The 18,142-nt window shown below is 37.6% G+C and overlaps 1 protein-coding gene across 1 annotated transcript in view; it reads left to right on the forward strand.

The window, feature by feature from the left end:
• MINDY2 (MINDY lysine 48 deubiquitinase 2) overlaps positions 1-16,704 on the forward strand; it is a 32,685-nt gene extending 15,981 nt beyond the window's left edge. The window contains exons 7-9 of the mRNA XM_009089880.4: positions 6,367-6,540; positions 7,452-7,625; positions 9,022-16,704. Coding sequence (XP_009088128.3) covers positions 6,367-6,540; positions 7,452-7,625; positions 9,022-9,141 — 468 coding nt within the window. The 3' untranslated portion in view covers positions 9,142-16,704. The remainder of the gene's footprint in view (positions 1-6,366; positions 6,541-7,451; positions 7,626-9,021) is intronic.
• Positions 16,705-18,142: the final 1,438 nt, after the last annotated feature.

An 18,142-nucleotide genomic window follows, 5' to 3' on the forward strand; every position in this document is an offset into this window, starting at 1 on the left:
TGAGTAACTACTCATAAGCTGAGCTAAAGGTCTGAACAGTCCTGAAAAATAATGATTAACTCTACAAGCAGGTAACACAGTTGGTTTTCTGATTAGAGTACATCTGAGATCTGGCTTAAATCTGTGTATGCAAAAAGCAGTAGGGCAAATAAAGGTCTCTTTCTTCTCCCTTCTTCCATTTAAATAACCCAGAGCTATGAAATAAATCTCTGTGTGGTCAAATATTACCTGATGCAGCACATTTAAATCACAATTTTGAGTATAGTTATAGTTTTTCCCCTCTCTGCTTTTCTAAATTTAGTTCTTGGATTAGCTGGTGGCAGCGGGTGAAGCAAGCCTGTACATCCTTTTACCCTTGTTATATGGAGTGGGGAGGGAAGCATAAACACCAACCTCAACATAGCTTGGTTTTAAAAAAGAAAATAGTAAAAGTGCAGTTGTACTTTGTGGGTACAAATGGTATCTAGAGGTGCAGGTGCTCTTTTTCTTTGTTTAAAGGCCATTCTAGATAAAAATACATAAATCCTCCTGGAAATAACACATTTTTGTGCTATTATTAAATCCTTTAAAATATTATTTGTATTAAATACAGTCAGTAAGTATCACTTTGACCTGTGGATTATAAATACAGATTAGTTTTGTAAAACATAGGCTCTTTGTAGTGTTTTGCAGCCCAGTATTACATTAAAGGGTAGAACCTGGTGTGTGTCTGTGCTTTATCAGCTTCATACTTGTAAACATTTACTTCTCAGTTGAGATCCTTTTTCTTTATAGAAATAAAATGGAACACTTCAATGAGTTAAATATCCTCAGCCAGTATTAATAATACAGAACAGGTTTAGGCAGTGAATAAAAATCTGTGTCTTGAGTTTTATCTGTAAGAACTAAATACAAGTCCTAAGAAATGTAAAGTTAAAATACTTGAAAATGAGTGTGGTTTGTATATTTAAGGTTTGTTGCTGCTAAGTCACAGTGGTTTTAATCTTGTGCTTTTTGAGAATTCTTAGAATTCTGAAATGTTAAATTTTGAAATAGAGACCATTATTCTTGTTTTTCACAGTCATTATGGGGAATGACCTTGTAGTTAGTGTTTAATTTCCATGTTATTTACATGTTTTAGTTCCTGAGGTTATTGCTTGTAAACGGTGTTCATTTTGATTTGGATTTCTGCTGAGTGGTACATGGCAGAATTTGAGCTATCGAGCAACTTTTTAATAAAGACATAAAATAATTTTTAAATTGATGTTTAAAGGCCAGCAGTAACTCCTTTGGCTCCTACCTACCCAGCTGTTTGCAGTAGCTGTAAGTCTAGGGGGTCTTTTGTATTAAGTCAGAAATAGACTTAACTTGGGCCTTTAGCCAAGATCAGCTCTCCAGAAATTTCTGGCCCTCCAGGATACTCATGTGAGTGCCAGATGCATTGTTGCTGAAGAGCTGAGATATTTTTCAACTGCTCCACTCTTTCCATCTCCTGGGTTTAATGCTCACTCTGCAGATGGAGTTTCCTCACACTTTGAGCAGTAGTCAGCAGTGGCTGGACTATGTAGAAAAGTCCATCCATGGGGAAAACTGGAGACACAACATATGCCAGGGAAAATGGAGGTATAGAACTTCTGGGGCAAGAATGATGCAATTATTTTTTCTTTTTCTCTAATACTGCCTTTCTCTCTTTCCCCTCCAAACCAATACATGGAAATCTATAAATAAAGCAGCCATAAAGTTTATCAAAAGGGAATTGCACATTTATTAAGTTATGTCCATGTAATAAAAATCAGTGTATTTTTAGAAACATAGCTAAAGTAATTAGCAATTATTATTCTAATTAAGCTAATGCTTAAACTTTTATTTGGCAGCTTTAATGTATAGCTAATACAAGGACCTGTACACTGGGGATATTTTTTAATGCAGTGTGGGTTTTTTAAGGCTGATATTTTAGTGGAAGAACTTGGATTTCCATACCTTGTCCAGTTGCCCAAGTAATAATTTTTTCTACTTCCTGTCACTTTCATTGCATACTAATAATCTTGGCTCATGTGATTATACAGCAATAATTTTCAGCAGTTAAAAATGTGATTTTATTTTCTTGCCTTTGCTTTTCATTATGCAGATAATAAATACAACAAATGATAATTCCCTAGATCAAGGAAAAACAGGACTGTAAAGAGGGGATCAGTTTGGTAAGAAGATCTTAGTTCAGTTGGAATGTTTTTCCCACAGACTTGTTTGTAATAGAACCTGTGTTCTTTACTGAAAGGTATCAAGACACTTACCTGTTTGGATTTTTAAGTACGTGTGTTTTCTACTTTATAAATATTGTGTTTCTGCTTCAGAACTCAACAGATACTTTTATTCCAATACAAAGTGTATTTTGTAACAGTAGTTGCACATTTTCCTTGGGCATTTAAGATTGGCACAGTAGAGGCAATGAATATAACTGCTTAAAAACATGTTTATTTTTCAATTTCTTTGTAAGCATACAGTTATTATGCTGAGGTTTACTCTGAATTCAGTAGTACATGCTTTCTTTAAAAAAATCTTTTTAATGTTAGTATATCTGAATGTTTCAACTATTAGAGAAAATTAAAACAACACTCATTCATCCACTTAAAACACCTTTACAAAAACAAAGGGATCTGATCCAGAAGTCCAAGAGAATATTTACATACTATTCAAAACATAAGGCTTAAAATGTTTGTCTTTACTATACGAAGCTATTAGGCAGGTGTTTGGTTTTCTTTTTCTGTTTTCTGAATTGCTGGAAACTTGGTAATTGGCATTAGAACAAATAGTTTAAAAACATGAATTACTTAATCTGATTATGAAATTATCCAAGGAAAGGAGATCTAGTAACATCCCCTGTAGCCTATATTTGTGCATTTCAGAGAGGGGTTTTTTGTGCAAAGCAGACAACAGAGATCCCTGTTCAGGAGAATAATCTTGCTTTATCTTCAGCTTTATTTCAAGGTTCTTACATGTGAAACTACAAAACCTGGGCATTGGTCTACAATATCTAAATATTGATTCTTAGGATAAATAATTAGTCATAACTTTGTTAAAGTAAACTCTGCCTACAGTAGTTACACACTTGGGACTGTCACTGTTTTACTCCCTATTGGCTATAGTTCGTTGTAGATACTTTTGCTCTCTATTACGTGCTGGTATTCTGGGGGCAGTGTTAACCCGTGAGACTGGGTATTTATTAAAAAACCCCCGCATTTAAAAACAAATCTAAAAGATAATCTGGTAGTGAAATGGCCAGTTAAGATTTTTCTGAGGGTAGAAACATTTTGTAAAGCGTTGACAACTCTTCTCGGAGACTGAGGGGCATTTGAAAGCCATTTTTGTGTGCATTGGTTACCAGCGTCCAGAACTCGGCCGGGTCAGCTGTGCACAAGTCGGGGCCGTGTCCCCTTTCCCCTTCGGGGCCGTGTCCCTGTCTCTCGGGGCCCTGTCCCCTTTCCCCTTCGGGGCCGTGTCCCTGTCCCTCGCAGGCAGCCCCAGCCCGGCCTGTGGAAGTGCCGGGGAAGGGCGGCTGCTTCCTGGCCGCAGGCTCGGTGCGGGCCCGGCTCCGGGCAGCGCCAAGGTCGGAAGGTAAAAGCCTCTCTCGGGTCACAGGCAGTCCTTGCTGGGGCCTGGGTGTGCCGCTGAGTGTGGCTGTGCCTTTAGCGTTGGGAAGAGAACGTGCCTGGCATTAAAACTGTGCCTCCAGAGCCAGTCTGTAGATGGGGCCTCTGTTTTCTTGTTGCAAGTGGAAGGAACAAACCCATGATGAGAGGCTTACAGCAAAAGAGCCACCTCCTCTTGCTTTATATGAAATTATTGACTAAAGTTCCATGAACATTTGCTATATTGTGAGGGTCCTGGTTGGGGTTCTTTGTGGAATCCAATTTAATTATACTAATATGATGTAAAGATCAGAGAAGTTGGTTAAAAACAAGGGAAGGATGACTTTGGATTTCTGATCTTTGATTTCCCGTTTTCCTTTCATTCCAATAATGTGGCCAGGAACTCTGTCCCTTATCACGTACCTTATCAGGTCCCTGGGAGCCTGTGTTTGTTGGTTTGCTAAGCTTTGTTCAAGTGAAGGAGAATGTTTGAAGGTATGCAGTTGGTACTGGAATTGCAGTGGTGGTGTTCAGATAATGTGGTGATATGTAATGCACTTTATTGCCTTTCATTAGGGAGCTATGTTACATTTATTTTGTATTATTTACTCTAATGTGACATTTTTACAATCAGTGTTCAACTGAGAAATTCTTACAAAGAATATGAATTTAAGATTTGAAACAGCTCTCTATTTCAGACAAGTGTTAGCTTTAATCCATCATTGGATGCTAGATTCTAATTGCATGAAGGCAATGATATACCTTAATATTTGTATGTGGAAAAATTAAGCTTATAAGAGTTTGGAGATAGGAAAACTAGTATTTTCACTATTTCAGTATTACTAAGCTGCACAGTTTATGGGCTGTAATTAAAATGTATAGAGGACAACCTGGGAGACACACAAACCACCCCCTTTTTTAGGTTTTGTTTGAGTCAATGTACTGTTCAAAATAAAACTTTAAAGTTCAAATACATTTTATCTTTAAAATTCTGGGATTTTTTAAAATATCTTATTGAAGACTTCTTGTATACAGAATATACAATTATTATTTCACAATATACAATATTGTGAAATAGGTATTTTGTGCAAACTGGAGACGTTGTGAAATTACTTCCTTTTATTTTCTTCTGGTAGTTTTAAGTGTCAGGAGTATCATTCAGTTCTTAGGCAGGTTTCCAAGGGACAGATGATTTCTTAGATCATGTTATGGGATCACACTTGTTGCTGACACTTGTATTTATGTCTGTGAAGCCTCCCCGTGCTGGTTAACTCCCATTCCAAGGCTTGAACATGCAGTAGTGTTACCTGTTTGGTTTTGGTTTGGGTTTTTTATCCACTCTGTTTAGCCTCATGTGTAAGTGCATGTTATGGTATTAGGTAATATTGGAATAATTACTGTATGTGAGTCTTCAAATAATATTTTTGTTACATCAAGGGACCTCCCAGCCCCAGCAGGGGCAGCCGTAAACAGAGTGGGATTGACAAGATGTGAGTGGAATTTCAACATCTCCCTTAGAGAGTTATTGAATGACTTCAGAGAAGTCAGGGAGCTCATTCTGTATGTGTTGAGTATGGACAGAGTTTCCATTTGTTGCCTGTTTAGCCTTAGCAATCATTAGAACAGGATCTGACTCTTGCTTTGGTACAACTTCAGCACAGCAGTCTTTGAGAACTCTTAGTGTGCTGCTGGAATACAAATACCAAATTTTTGTGGATGTCACAATAAACTGCCTTGATTTTGATGGCTAAACCACTGCTACAAGTTTTGTATTGAGTCTCTTGATCTGGTACATTCAGTCATACTAATGGGAGCTTCAGTCTTAAAATGCTCTATGGTCTGTAACAACATTCTTGATTTGAAGTATAATCCTAAAAACATGATAAAAAAGGTAGGATGAAATAAATGGATTGATTTAAATGGAAATTCAAACAGGTATTTTGTGCTGCTTTGCTGTCCCTCAGACATGCAGCACCACCTCTTTTTACTTGGTGCCTACTTCAGTTATTTCTCTTTGATTTCAGCTCCTCTCCCACTCCCTCACCCTAAGCTTGTATTTCATCCTTCCAGTGCCTTGGTATCTGCACTTGTTAGCATTGTCTCCTTCATTCCAGACCAGCCCAGTTTATAATTTCAGACTTTAAAATCAAGAAATTTGGCCTTAGCAACTGTAAAATTACTAAAATGCCAACAAAAGTAATTATTGGTAACAAATGATAGCAAGAATCTTAAATTTAGAGCTTTTAATTGACCCAGACCTCAAATTCTATCAAAACTTATTATGAAACATGAAGTCTGAGATGTGGCCATTTTGAGGTAATGCCTCTTGGATTGTTTGGAAAGGTCACCTTTGTCTCCATACCTTGCCTTTGGAATTTGATGTTATTACTCCTAGGATTTAAAGTTTTTGTTGCCAGGTTTTAAGTCTACTTCTTAGGTATGTTTCTAAAGAGCTATCAAGGTATATAGCTTGATATATATTAATATATTCATTCATGTATATATATTAATGTTTTATATTAATTTCTAGTCAATATGAACTTCCATTAAGAATGAAGAGTTGCAAGATGGAATAGAGAAATGGTGTGGTTCTTAATTTAGCAGTGAATTCTAGTGTCTGGTGGTTCAATGCTGTATGCTGATTTATTTAATTATGAATGTGTGTTTTATTGGAATGCAACATTTGTATCATTTCTGCTACTTAGATTGTAAAAAGTAATTTTTTTTTAGTTTTACAAGTTTTCCTTGTTCTTCTGTATAGGGTCAGCTTTACCTGCTGGTGACAGACCAGGGCTTTCTTACAGAAGAGAAGGTTGTGTGGGAAAGTTTACACAATGTGGATGGTGATGGGAATTTCTGTGACTCTGAATTCCACCTGAGGCCTCCATCAGACCCTGAAACTGTCTACAGAGGGCAGCAGGATCAAATAGATCAGGTACTGGATTTCTGCCTTTCCATTGTTAGTATGATTTTTAGTCATATTTACGTGTAATTCCACAGATGTGTATACTCATGCATATCTGGGACTATAAAACTCCTTTAGGTAATTAGACTGGGGTTCCCAAAAGTGCCACTTGAATGTATTAATGTGGTTTTGAGGGAGGAAAAGTAAGACCAACTGAGTAGTTCGGAAAATGGGGTTTTAATCTCTCAGAATCCAGTTCTGGCAAGTCCCCACTCAGGTGAAATGTCACCTCTGTTTTGTATATGGAAGAAGCAGACTGTGGAATTTCTTCCTACATAACAAACTCCCTTCAGCTCATTAAGATTGTCATAGCTGAACTTTGCCTTCTGCTGCCCACTTGGCTGAATGTAGGACAGACCCCACAGCAGATTGTGTGTCATGGTGGGTGTTTGTTATTCTTGCTGACACACAGAGTTTGCAGAAATCATGTCTGAGGTAGTGCTGACTTGTAGCAGTTAATGCACAAGTGCAGAGCAAGACTAAGTTCCTTGAAAATCTGTAAAGTTTATAGTCGTCATCATTATTTTTTTTTAAATACTGGGGGAAAATTAATCATTCTCTCAGAATAAAAATCTGACAGATAATTTGCTGCTGTCTAGGTAATAGAATTTAAACCTGAAAGCAACATTTTAAAATTAGTTTTTGTGTCTTCTCTGCTGCAGCTTAGTCATTGTGAAAGCAGACATGTAAAGTAGCTGTTGTCAGCCTTCCTGCAGTTGAGGTTATGGACAGGTTCTGAAACAAATTCCTGATCTCCATTTGAAGATAAGGCCGGGAGAAAAGTGATGGTACTGTGTAGCTGCACATGCTGAAAAATCCACTTGGTATGACATGACTCTGTTCTCTGTGAAAGAGCATTAATTCCCAGGTTTACTCTTTAGGATTACCTGATGGCGTTGTCTCTGCAACAAGAGCAGCAGAATCAAGAGATTAACTGGGAACAGATCCCAGAAGGAATCAGTGATCTAGAGCTAGCAAAGAAGCTCCAGGAAGAGGAGGACAGGAGAGCTTCTCAGTACTATCAGGAACAAGAACAAGCAGCTGCTCAGGTCCAGGTAAGAAAACAGTACTACAGAGTGTGATCATCAGTTTAAGAAAGTATGAATAATTGCATAGATACATCTGTGCTTGTACATATTTCAGCCTGGGGTGAATATAGGAATCTTTAGGAATACACTGCAGTTGGTGGAGTATGCATGTAGATATGGCAACTGCAGACATTTAAATACTTTAAAGCAGGCTTAGTCTTCTAAATTAGGGTTTCATTTATACTTATTTTGGAATGATGGTATGAATTAATATGTCAGGTTACAAAGATGGTATTAGCTAGTTTTTTACATTACTTGCAGAAGAGCATTGAGCTAAACTTTTTGATAATAGTTGAAGCTTTGTCTTTATTTTGCCTTGCAGAAGTTTGTTGCTGTACATTTTTAGGTGATTCAGACTGTGATCTCATGTGAATCTATTCTGTTGTTCCAAATCAGGCAATTCAGTTTCTCCCAGTACACCTTTCCATCCCATAACCACAAGCAGTTGATTTCAAAATATTCTGAAAATGTGATTCATAAACAAGTCTATCAAAAAATGCAATTTAACTGAATCTTCTGTGCCAGAGACAATATTTATTTAGCCTGGTGTTTTGGATTTAGAGAGTTTTTAAGCACTGAGGGCTTTCAGAACTGCTTTTATTTACAAATGTGTAAGAAATAATGTATATAAAGCCTGCATCTTTGGCCTGAAGTGATTCAGAACCATTAACTGGTAAGTTTGTTAAGCATGAAACAAGAATTTTCACAGGTAAAAGTTGTGTTATTTGCACTCTTTGTTGCTTTAATAGAACCAGCAGTACCTAGTTAAGACACAGATTCATATCTGCCAAAGGCAGAAGGAACTGAAGAACCTGCTGAACAGGATTAAGAGCCTGCTCGTTTGCAGCTATGAATGGGTAACAGAGGGAATAGATGATGAATTAACAAAACTTATGTTGCCTTTGGATATCAACCCCCTTGCCAAGTTATGAAAGAATTTGTAGTCACAAAAAGCTATTGCCTTACCATTATCTCACTGTCCACACCAGCACTTTGACTCTGCAAATTGTGAAATGTGGATTATGTACTTATAAGAGAAACCAAGAAAAATTTCCAGTGCAATAATACAGAAGTGCCAGAAAATGCTTGAAACCGTATTTTATTGAAACTACTGATCTGTATATGTGGACACAACAGAAAGGAAACATGAAACTTGAAATATATTTTCAGCTGACTTAATTTTCAAGAAATACACAACTTTTGTAGAGGTCATGGAGTAGGTATACCAAAAACCCTACCTGAACTCTACTGGTTTGCATAATACTTAAACTTTTTGTTTGTGAACTTGACCACACAGGAGGAGTTCAGGCTGTATATGTGCAGTGGTGCTGGGTTTATTTCCCATGTTATTTTCCCTACACAGCAGGTACAAGGGGCTGCCTCTCCAGCCAGCACAAGACAATCGGGGAGTAACGAACGCAAACGCAAAGAGCCTCGAGAGAAGGAGAGGGAGAAAGAGAAGAACAGCTGTGTTCTCTTGTAACAGAGCATGGATTCCATCTGGAGCCAAGTGCATGTCCTCAGAAGCAAAAACAAGGAGTAAAAAGGAAGACAAACCTGTTACATGCCGCCTGTGCCTGATTACCCCATGGATTTTGTTCATGTTCCAAGAGAGGATGGATGACTTTGTACCAATCAGACTTCCTTCAAAGTCATAGCGCGTGCTGCTCAAGAGGGAATTCCAAATCACAGTTGGATGCGGCTGTGCTTTGAGTTAGTCATAAGAAATATTGCACCTTGTAGCTGAACACACAACTCATGGCAAGTCCTGTGTCATAGTGACATCCATTACTCATTACATCAGTTAGTAAGCTATTTTATCTTCTACTCTAAACAAAGGTAATTCATTTTGTGTAAGGCTTTTTCCTGAAGTCTGTACACAAGCACAATGGAGTTCTGTGTTAACTTCCTTAGTATGAAACTATATCTTAGGCTGGGTATAGTCTCCATGACACAAGAGCCCAAATAACAGCTGGGCACTGCCTCCTCAGTGTGTCCAGATTTCTTTGCTTCTGGATCTGGTATGTTCTTTTTTTGAACCCAGATTTATACTTGTTACTGCTATCACTGCATCTCCTGGCCAGCTTTCTTGCCCCAAGAATATGTGACTTGATAGGCAGCATACGAAAATTGCCATGAAGAAAACGGGGCATTTATTAAAAAGCAAGATGAATATTGTTTGCTTTTCTTGCAACTACAAACTGGGTATGGCAACTCAGATGTTATCAGGGTTAAACAAGTAATTTTCTAGGTAACTTCTTTTTCTTTTATTATCTTTTTCTCTTGTAGGTAAACTGGACCAGATAAGCTTTTATTTATTGACCTCTCCATATGCTAGATGAATGATGAGAGGAAACTAAAGTCTATAATAATCGTTATTCTATATGAGAATGCAGAGTTAAAATAACTAACTATCTGCCTTTTATCCAGAAGTACCTTGAACTTCAACATGACGTTAACATGTCCACTTGTATATTTAAGCAAGTGTACTGCAGTTAAAAACACGCTTTTTGTTTGTTTTATAAATCATGTATTCTTAAAAAAGCACACTTCTGAAGGGGTGAGAGAGGAGTGAAGCTGCCTCTCTGAGATGGTTTGAAAGGTGGTCAGGTGTAATATTTTGTTTTTTTAAATCACTAATTTAGAATTTTTGGAAACCAGATTTTTCTAATTTATGGGAACCAAATAAACATGTTGCATCTTGTAGTATTTATAGAATGCAGAAACAGAACACTTGATGAATTTTGAGGGAACCACAAATCTTCCTCCACTTCCATTAAATAACAATTAGTTCTTGCTGAACCTTTTGATAAAAATTTCTATGTAGCGATTTGTAGATACTTTTGAAAAAGGCTGCTTCTCCTGGCAAGTTCTGTATCTGTGCTCTAAGCCTTAGTGTTCACACAGAATAACCTGGGCAAGCTGAGGTGGAATCTGACATTCCTGCTTCCAGGTGTTTGGAGAATGTCTGTAAAACTGGGTGTCTAACACAAGTCCACTGGTAAAAAGCCACTTCACAGTTATTTCAAGCAGACTGGCTGCACTGATGGCAACCAGTGATCACACACATCTGTTCAAGCTAGAATGAAAATGAGATAAAGGAAGAATGTCTTACCAACTAAAGGGCCAATTTGTATCACTTTTCTTCCATGCCTTTTCCTCTTTTGTTTTTCTTCCACTTTTGTTACGATTTCCCTTTTATAATGATGAAGTAATGAACAGTAGGAGGTCTCTAATATGTAAACTGTAAATTTAAAAATATCTTCTCTAGAAAAGTCATGCCCAGAGAAGTAATTTTAATACTTAATGTATGCAGTTCAGATAATTTTCTATGTCAAAGCAAAGGTTGATGTCTTTTTTTCCTTTGCAGCAGCCTAACTTCAGAAATTAATGTGATGGAGGATCACCAACATAATGACTTAGCTACTTTAAGTAGATGAGAAAATATTCCAATAGTGTCAATAACAGAGACTTTAAGCCAGAATGTTGTTTAAAAACATTCTGTTACTAAGATTTTTCCAAATTTTGTGTATTTACATTTATTTATTGACCTTGAAAAATAAATATGTCAAGCTAAGTGTTTGTTATTATTTTCAGTGACAGTATTGCCACTTTAACTCCTTTTGGAAGGAATCTAGCTGTTGTGGCTATGGAGTTTATCTCTTTGCCTAAGATACTTGTTCATATTAGAAGAATTCATGCAACATTTCCAGATTCAGACAGATGCCTGAAACTTAATATACTGTAGTTAGAGGAATTATGGTCCTTTGTTCACAGAGGAAGAAGAGTTAAATGCAATGCTCATCATGAAGTTGCAACTCCCTGATAATTCCATTTCTTTCAATAGAGGAGTAAAGGTTTCAGGGTATTTGAGATGCAAGGCATGCTATGGAAACAGTCCTCTGTTAATATCCTTTTTTCTTTACAGGTCTGGAAACTTTGGAAAAAAGGTAAAGAATTCCTGAAATTTAGGGCTGCATGAGTTGAACTTGTTAGTGGCAAACGTTATAAGCAGTTGAGCTTCCTAATACCCAAAATGAAATTCACCTGGAAGCTTAATTTATGCCCTGCTGGGAGTAACCATTCCAAAAGCACCTGTCACAGTTGGTATCTCTGTGTCTGAGGATCAAAAAACCTGAACAGAATTGCTTTTATCTATATGAAGTGAGCTTGGAAAACAATATTGCACAATTTAGTCTTGGAGTACCAGGAAGACAATATCTACTTCAGTTTACTTCATTTGCCTTTTCTTTTCTTTTTTTATTTTTTCCTCCAGCTCACGTTCTGGCAAAAGGGTATAGATTTATACTTTGAATCTATTTATACCATTTAGCATGTACATGCTCCAAATACCTACATAATATATATGAAAGTGTCCAGAAAAGTAGAGTAGAACTTGTTTTCCACTAGATAAATGCTAGCACAGAAAACAGAATCATAGAATTTTTGTTGTTGCATTATAGTTGTGACATAAAAAAGCTACATAAAAGTATTCTTAAGATTAGCAAAAAACAGAGCACTGCCGTAGAGATAAATGTTTTTCTATAAGGCACTTTGTAAATGCTCAAATCCACCAGTTTTCTTGTGACACTCATGGAATCTGCAACCCAGCAAAGCAGATCCAGAGGGTTGTAACACCAGAGAATGAAATTAGCATTCCTGAAAATTCACCTAAACACAATGCAAAAACTACATTTTGTTAGCTGTCCATGTTGTTCATATAAGAAATAAAGAGTTCAGAGTTTCTCTGCAGAGCTGCTCTCGTGGCTCCCAGGAGTTCACACGAGCTCCAAGGGAAGCACAGGCTCTGCTGGGATTGCCAGGCAGGCTCTGACTCACTTGGTATGTCACATTATTGTCATGATTCTTCAAACTTGTACACACAAGCTCTTGAAAAAAGATTCCAGTATGTAATAAAAGGCAGTTTTGAGTTCTTGAAATGAATTTTCTTGGGCATTCAGCAGGAAATACTAAAGTGAAAGGTAAAGCTGATGTATTTTTAACTGAACCATTCTTCATTCTTGCTCCACTGGTTCTGTAACAAAGTCAGCTCATTGCTTGGATCAGCTCTTTGCATTAGGATGCTTATTAGAGAGTCTATACAAAGTACATCCTTTATTACAGCATACTGAATTAAGAGCTTATTTTGTATAAAAGTAGTTTTTTAAAGGTTGCAGCATTGAAGAGGTGACTCAGGAAATGCACATTAATTGATGGAGAATCCTCATTAGAAAGCATATTACAGAAAAGCAAAAATAACAAGCTGTAGTTTGGTTGCAGTAGAATGCTCCCATTTTTTCCATCTGTGCTATGATGAACACCTTGGGAGCAAGAAAAATCCAACTCTCAAAAATGTTCATTCAGTCCAGGGATAGCAAATGTCATGTGCAAGGCCTGAAAATGGCATTTCATCTTGACAAATGCACATCCTTTTTTATTAAGCATAACTAGCCAGAGACTGTTAGTGCTGAGTGGGAAAAGAGGAAGGGGTGAGTGACCCCTTCTCCCACCATGTCATGGACAGAGTCTGGCTGATGTTCAGTGCTCCTGTACAGCTCCCTCTTTTCACAGCTTGCCCAGCAGGAAAGCAGTGCCTGCAAGCTCAGCTGTGATCTGCTTTGATGGGGAAGAAGTGCCACAGGGGAACGCTAAGGAGGAAAGAGAGGCTGGAACACAAATAGTCCCTATGCTACCTCTAGAGATTGTTTAAGGCTTTGTCCTTAATTTTGCTGTTATTTTGGACACAAATAGCTGTGGCACAGCATGCAGTGGCCACATTTTCTCACCTAGGTAATGCCCAGCAGGTTCATTTCCTGGCAGGTTGGCTGTGTCTGTCCCTGGCCACACTGCTCTTCACTCTCACTGCGCTTTACATTCAGGACTAGCTGTGCTGATCCTCTGATAGCTCCAAATATTCTGATTAAATGTCAGTTGCCTACTGTTCAGTTTTGGTCATTGTCAGCTCCTGTCACTCTGAGCTCTCTTTTGTGGAGAGCTCTCTGGAGAACTTGCTGAAATCTGCCTTCCTCATTCCTTTTCTGGTTTGTAGGATTACTTGTGTTCATGGAGAAGCTTTATGTGCTGAAATGGGCAATTCCTTGTTTTTTAAGGTTAAAATCTTTAAATACTCAGTTGGTTATAATTAGAAAGTCAAGATCCCATGTTTGCCTCAACAGCATAGAAAAACATGCAACAAAATAGTGTTATTTTTGGGAAATCCTAGGGAATTATTCACATGAAGTTTCAGCACTCAGAGGAACTGAGAAGTTTGCTAGCTCAGTCTACACAGTGCTTACAAATAGCGTAACACTGCTGAAATCCAAGGCAGCTGCTGCTCAGATCAGAGCTGAGGCACTGCCCGTGCTGCCCTCAACAGGCAGTGAATGAAATGGGGGTTGTTTCATAGAGTCAAACTCAGCCAAATGTACAGAGACCTTGGGGCTGCACAGGGACACAAACCCAGCTAAGTTTTATTATTTTTTTTAATTACTCTCTTGAACTTCCTTTAGTGCTGACCCAATTTCAGTTTAGGTCCCATCCACCATAAGTGACACCTGCTGTGAATCACAGGGGGATTGCTCTAATAGTGTCTCATGAGCCAAAGCCTTTAGCTGAGACAAACTGAGGTTCTCCATCACAGAGTTGGACAAAATAATGGGATACTTGTCTGTCTTGAAGTTCATGTTCTCTTGTTGAAGCCTTGAGGAACATTTGGATGGGCTTTTTGAGTTAAAACTTCATCTGTAACTTTGGAAAGTTAAGGTTATGCTAAGCAGTTTTGAAAATTTCACCTTAGTGTAACATTTTTAGATTTCTTCTGAATGTGTTTCCAAAAAAGCTGAGATAACTTGTGTTTTTGTTCGAAGCCCTGTGATGGCTTTTGTTCCTGCTTACTGGCACATGCCAAGGAAAAGGTCAAAGCTGCAATTAAAAGAAACACCAGTGTGTCTTAAATCACTTTAAAAACTTAAATCAACTGAGTAGTGTGAACACCCTTGGGTTTGCTCATCTCTTGTTTTGGGGAACTCCAAAATATCTATGAAAACAGACAATTTTCAGTCCAGTATTTTGGTATCAGGCCAGAAATAGGTCTGTTAATTTTAGGGCTTCTGTTATTGCAGAATAACTAGAGCCAGAAACTGGTTTATCCAAGTTATTGTTGTGTTCACAATTGAGTTTTAGAGAAGCCCTTCACACTGAGAGTTTGAACCCAGGTTCTCTATGAGGTAACAGTATGGGGATTTTGGCCACTGGCATGGATATATGTTACCAGTGATTCTATTAACTACAGAAAAAAGAAGTATTGCTGTGGAAATAAAATCCTGCCATTGCTTATGGAAAAGCACAGTAGTAGATGGGATCTTCAGGACACTGCAGATGGATGCAGTGAACCAAGGAACCTGCTTGTGGACTTGATTTGTAATCCAGCTTTTGCATTTTTTATCATGAATAGCTGCAATAATTACATGTTTGCATTCCATATACTTGGGTTACAGTTTGCTTTTCTGGATTTCTTACATGCTTTCTCTTACGGATTGGCAAGCAAAAATAATTTTAGAGAACCCCTTAAAAAAGTGACCACAGGTACAATGATTTCAAGAGACAAACCTAGTGTAGCAAGGTTTTCTTCACTTGTATTTTGGTAACTCTTGAGTGCTGTAACATTCTGCTGGAAAGTGTGACTGGTGAGGTAGAGTTACAGTGCAGACATGGATGAAATAAGCAGGTTCTGGTTTGGATAGGCTTTGTACTTGCAAAAACATCCCAAATTAATGCAGGTTGCTATCAGATTGCACTGGACAGATCACAGCACCTGTGAATGGCTTTTCCCTGTGTTTCTGCAGTGTGTAGTCACTGTTTACAACTTTGATAACAGTTCTCAGAACTACAGAAGCATCAAGTACTTGTGCCACAGAAATCCATTCTAAATCTGTTACATCTTGCTCAGTGTTACGTTAATTCCTTACAGCAATTTCTTTATAAGGGAGTGAGAAATACTGTCAGCAGTTTCCCCACAGTACCCTGATAGAGTTTTAATGTTAAATGACAGAGTTTTGGTTTATAATACAGCTTTTAGCAAAACAAGATCTTATCAAAGATTTCTTTTTAAAATAATTTTCAGTTATCCTTTTATCTGGTCACCAGCTGCACAGCCCTTGTTTGTACAAGTTGTGATAATCACCTTTTACACACACACATAAGCTTAGTGAAGAAATGACTGATGGAACATACAAAAATGAATCCTACAGAAGTCACCCCAAGTTCTCCAGTGCTAAGTCAAGTATTTGTTGTCTTAACAGCCTTGACTGGGTGTTTTTACAATGAAATGTTTTTAAAAAAAAGCCACAAAACCTGACATATTTTAAAAAAGTTCCAAAATACTTCCAGATTAATAATGTCTTCAAGATGCCATCAGAATTGTGCAATTCCTGTGTTAAATCAGCAGTTTAGCTGTGAGTCTGTAGTCAGCCCGTGCTTACTTGATCTCTCTTAAATGGAAATGCAAAGTAAAGCTGATGCAAGTGACTCTGGATTGACCAAGAGAGGGGAGAAGTTAAATTTTTTTAACTTGTGTTTTAGAGGTGCATGACACAATTAAATCTAGTCATGCAGTATCATTTGTACCAATGTATGTGAATGAAATACTTTCCATCATGTGACACCATTATCCAGCACTGTAATGGCATCTACAAGTTCAACTACTGAATGTTTTGCATTTTAAAAGCCTTAATTGTTTATATTGTATTAATGTGTTTTTAAAGACTATAAGGAAATAACATTTCCTTGTAAATTGTTAAAATAATTTTGAACACAAATAGTTTTCAGAGAAATCCAGTTCTGTATCTTAATACCCCTTTTTGTTTGTGTACCACAAAGCTGTTAAAATCTGTTACCTTTTAAATAGTGTCTCCTGCTATCAGCCTCTCTCTAGTTCAAGGTCTTTACCCAACTGAGATTTATTTTGGTTAACAGTCTTCTGAAACTCATTGTATGTAAATAAATTTAAGTGAGCAAACTTAAATAAATATTTCATTTAGATATTTAAGTTCTTTCCTAATAATAAAGCTTGGATGATATACTTTTAAAAATATACTTAAAAACCCAACAAACAATAACCCAACAAAAACTCACTCTGGAAAAAAAGGATAGACTTTTGGTACTCTTCAGCTTTTGATAAATTCAAAGACTTCACCAATTTGTTTTCAATCAGTTTTTTCCCCCATTTTCTGAGTTTTAGTATTTTAAGTGAAATTACTACACCTGCACAATCACACTTTAATTTAATTTACTTAACTGTTGGAATGCATATCTAGACTTTTACAGGGAACCAAGCACATCTCAAGTTTTATTTTTGTACCTCTCTATGGCTTTGTCTTTTAAGGTTATAAATTTTGAAATTCCCCATTTGATCCCTTAGCCACTATCAATTCATCTTGGAGCAGATACATGTTTTGTGTGTGCTGTCACACCTGATAAAGCACAGACTGCAGCCAAATGAACAAGTACTTTGGAAAATGCACTGGGAACTTGTACTTTCTCCTGGAAACTCCTGCAGCAAAACTCAGTAAATTGAACTTCCTAGATTTTTCTTTTAAGAATTGAATAAGATGTATTAATATATCAAGGTAAGTGACACACTTGCTGAGACAGTGCCTTTCTTTTGTTCATTCACATTTATCAGATGTGAATATCCATACAGGATTAATTAGAGACAATGCTGTTGCACAGCAGGTTTCTCAGTTTCTCTCTCCTCCATCCTTCCTGAAAGGCTGTTCACTCAAAACCAGTTTAGTTGAACTCATTCTCTGCTCTGCTCTTGATTCCCCTGGAACACTGCTGGTGCTTAGCAGTTCTTACACACAGCAAGCAGAAATCACCATCTTCTTACTACCTCATGCCTTAAAAATGTAACTTAAATCCTTCTTTCACAGGCAATCTGGATCAGACCCTTCCAGCTCTTATTCAAGGACTACTTCCTAAGCTATTCTGCTCTGCTAGGAGTCCCCTGTTATTTGGGTAACCATCCAGCACCCAGCATTTCTCCCTTGCTGAACAGCAAGTTGTAACTGCACCCCTACCCTGGCCTGGCTGCCTGGCATTTCTATTTGGGCCTGGTTTAACACAGACCCTTCTGTGCTGACCCAATCCAAAAGGCTTAACAAGATGCAGCCTTCTGCTCAGGGCCACATCAGGAGCAGCTGCAGGAGTCTCCAAGCCCTGTAAGCAGAGTTTGTGGTAGTCTGGTGTAAAACCCCAGCTGTTTCAAACTTCCACAGAGCTTTGCTAAACACAAAGAGCAAAGGAAAAATATTTCTTTGGGCCTTGCTTGAGTATTTTGCTATTTTTTGGTTCTAATCTTTTGTCTGTGAGCAAATGTGCTTCCAAGTTTTTTAATTCAGTAACAGTGAAGGAGACAACTCTTAGTTAGAACCTAATGGCACCCATGCTTTGATTTCCTACACCAACATGTCTGTTTAATTCTG

Source organism: Serinus canaria, chromosome 10 (genome assembly GCF_022539315.1).
Source record: "Serinus canaria isolate serCan28SL12 chromosome 10, serCan2020, whole genome shotgun sequence".
Taxonomy (NCBI): Eukaryota; Metazoa; Chordata; class Aves; order Passeriformes; family Fringillidae; genus Serinus; species Serinus canaria.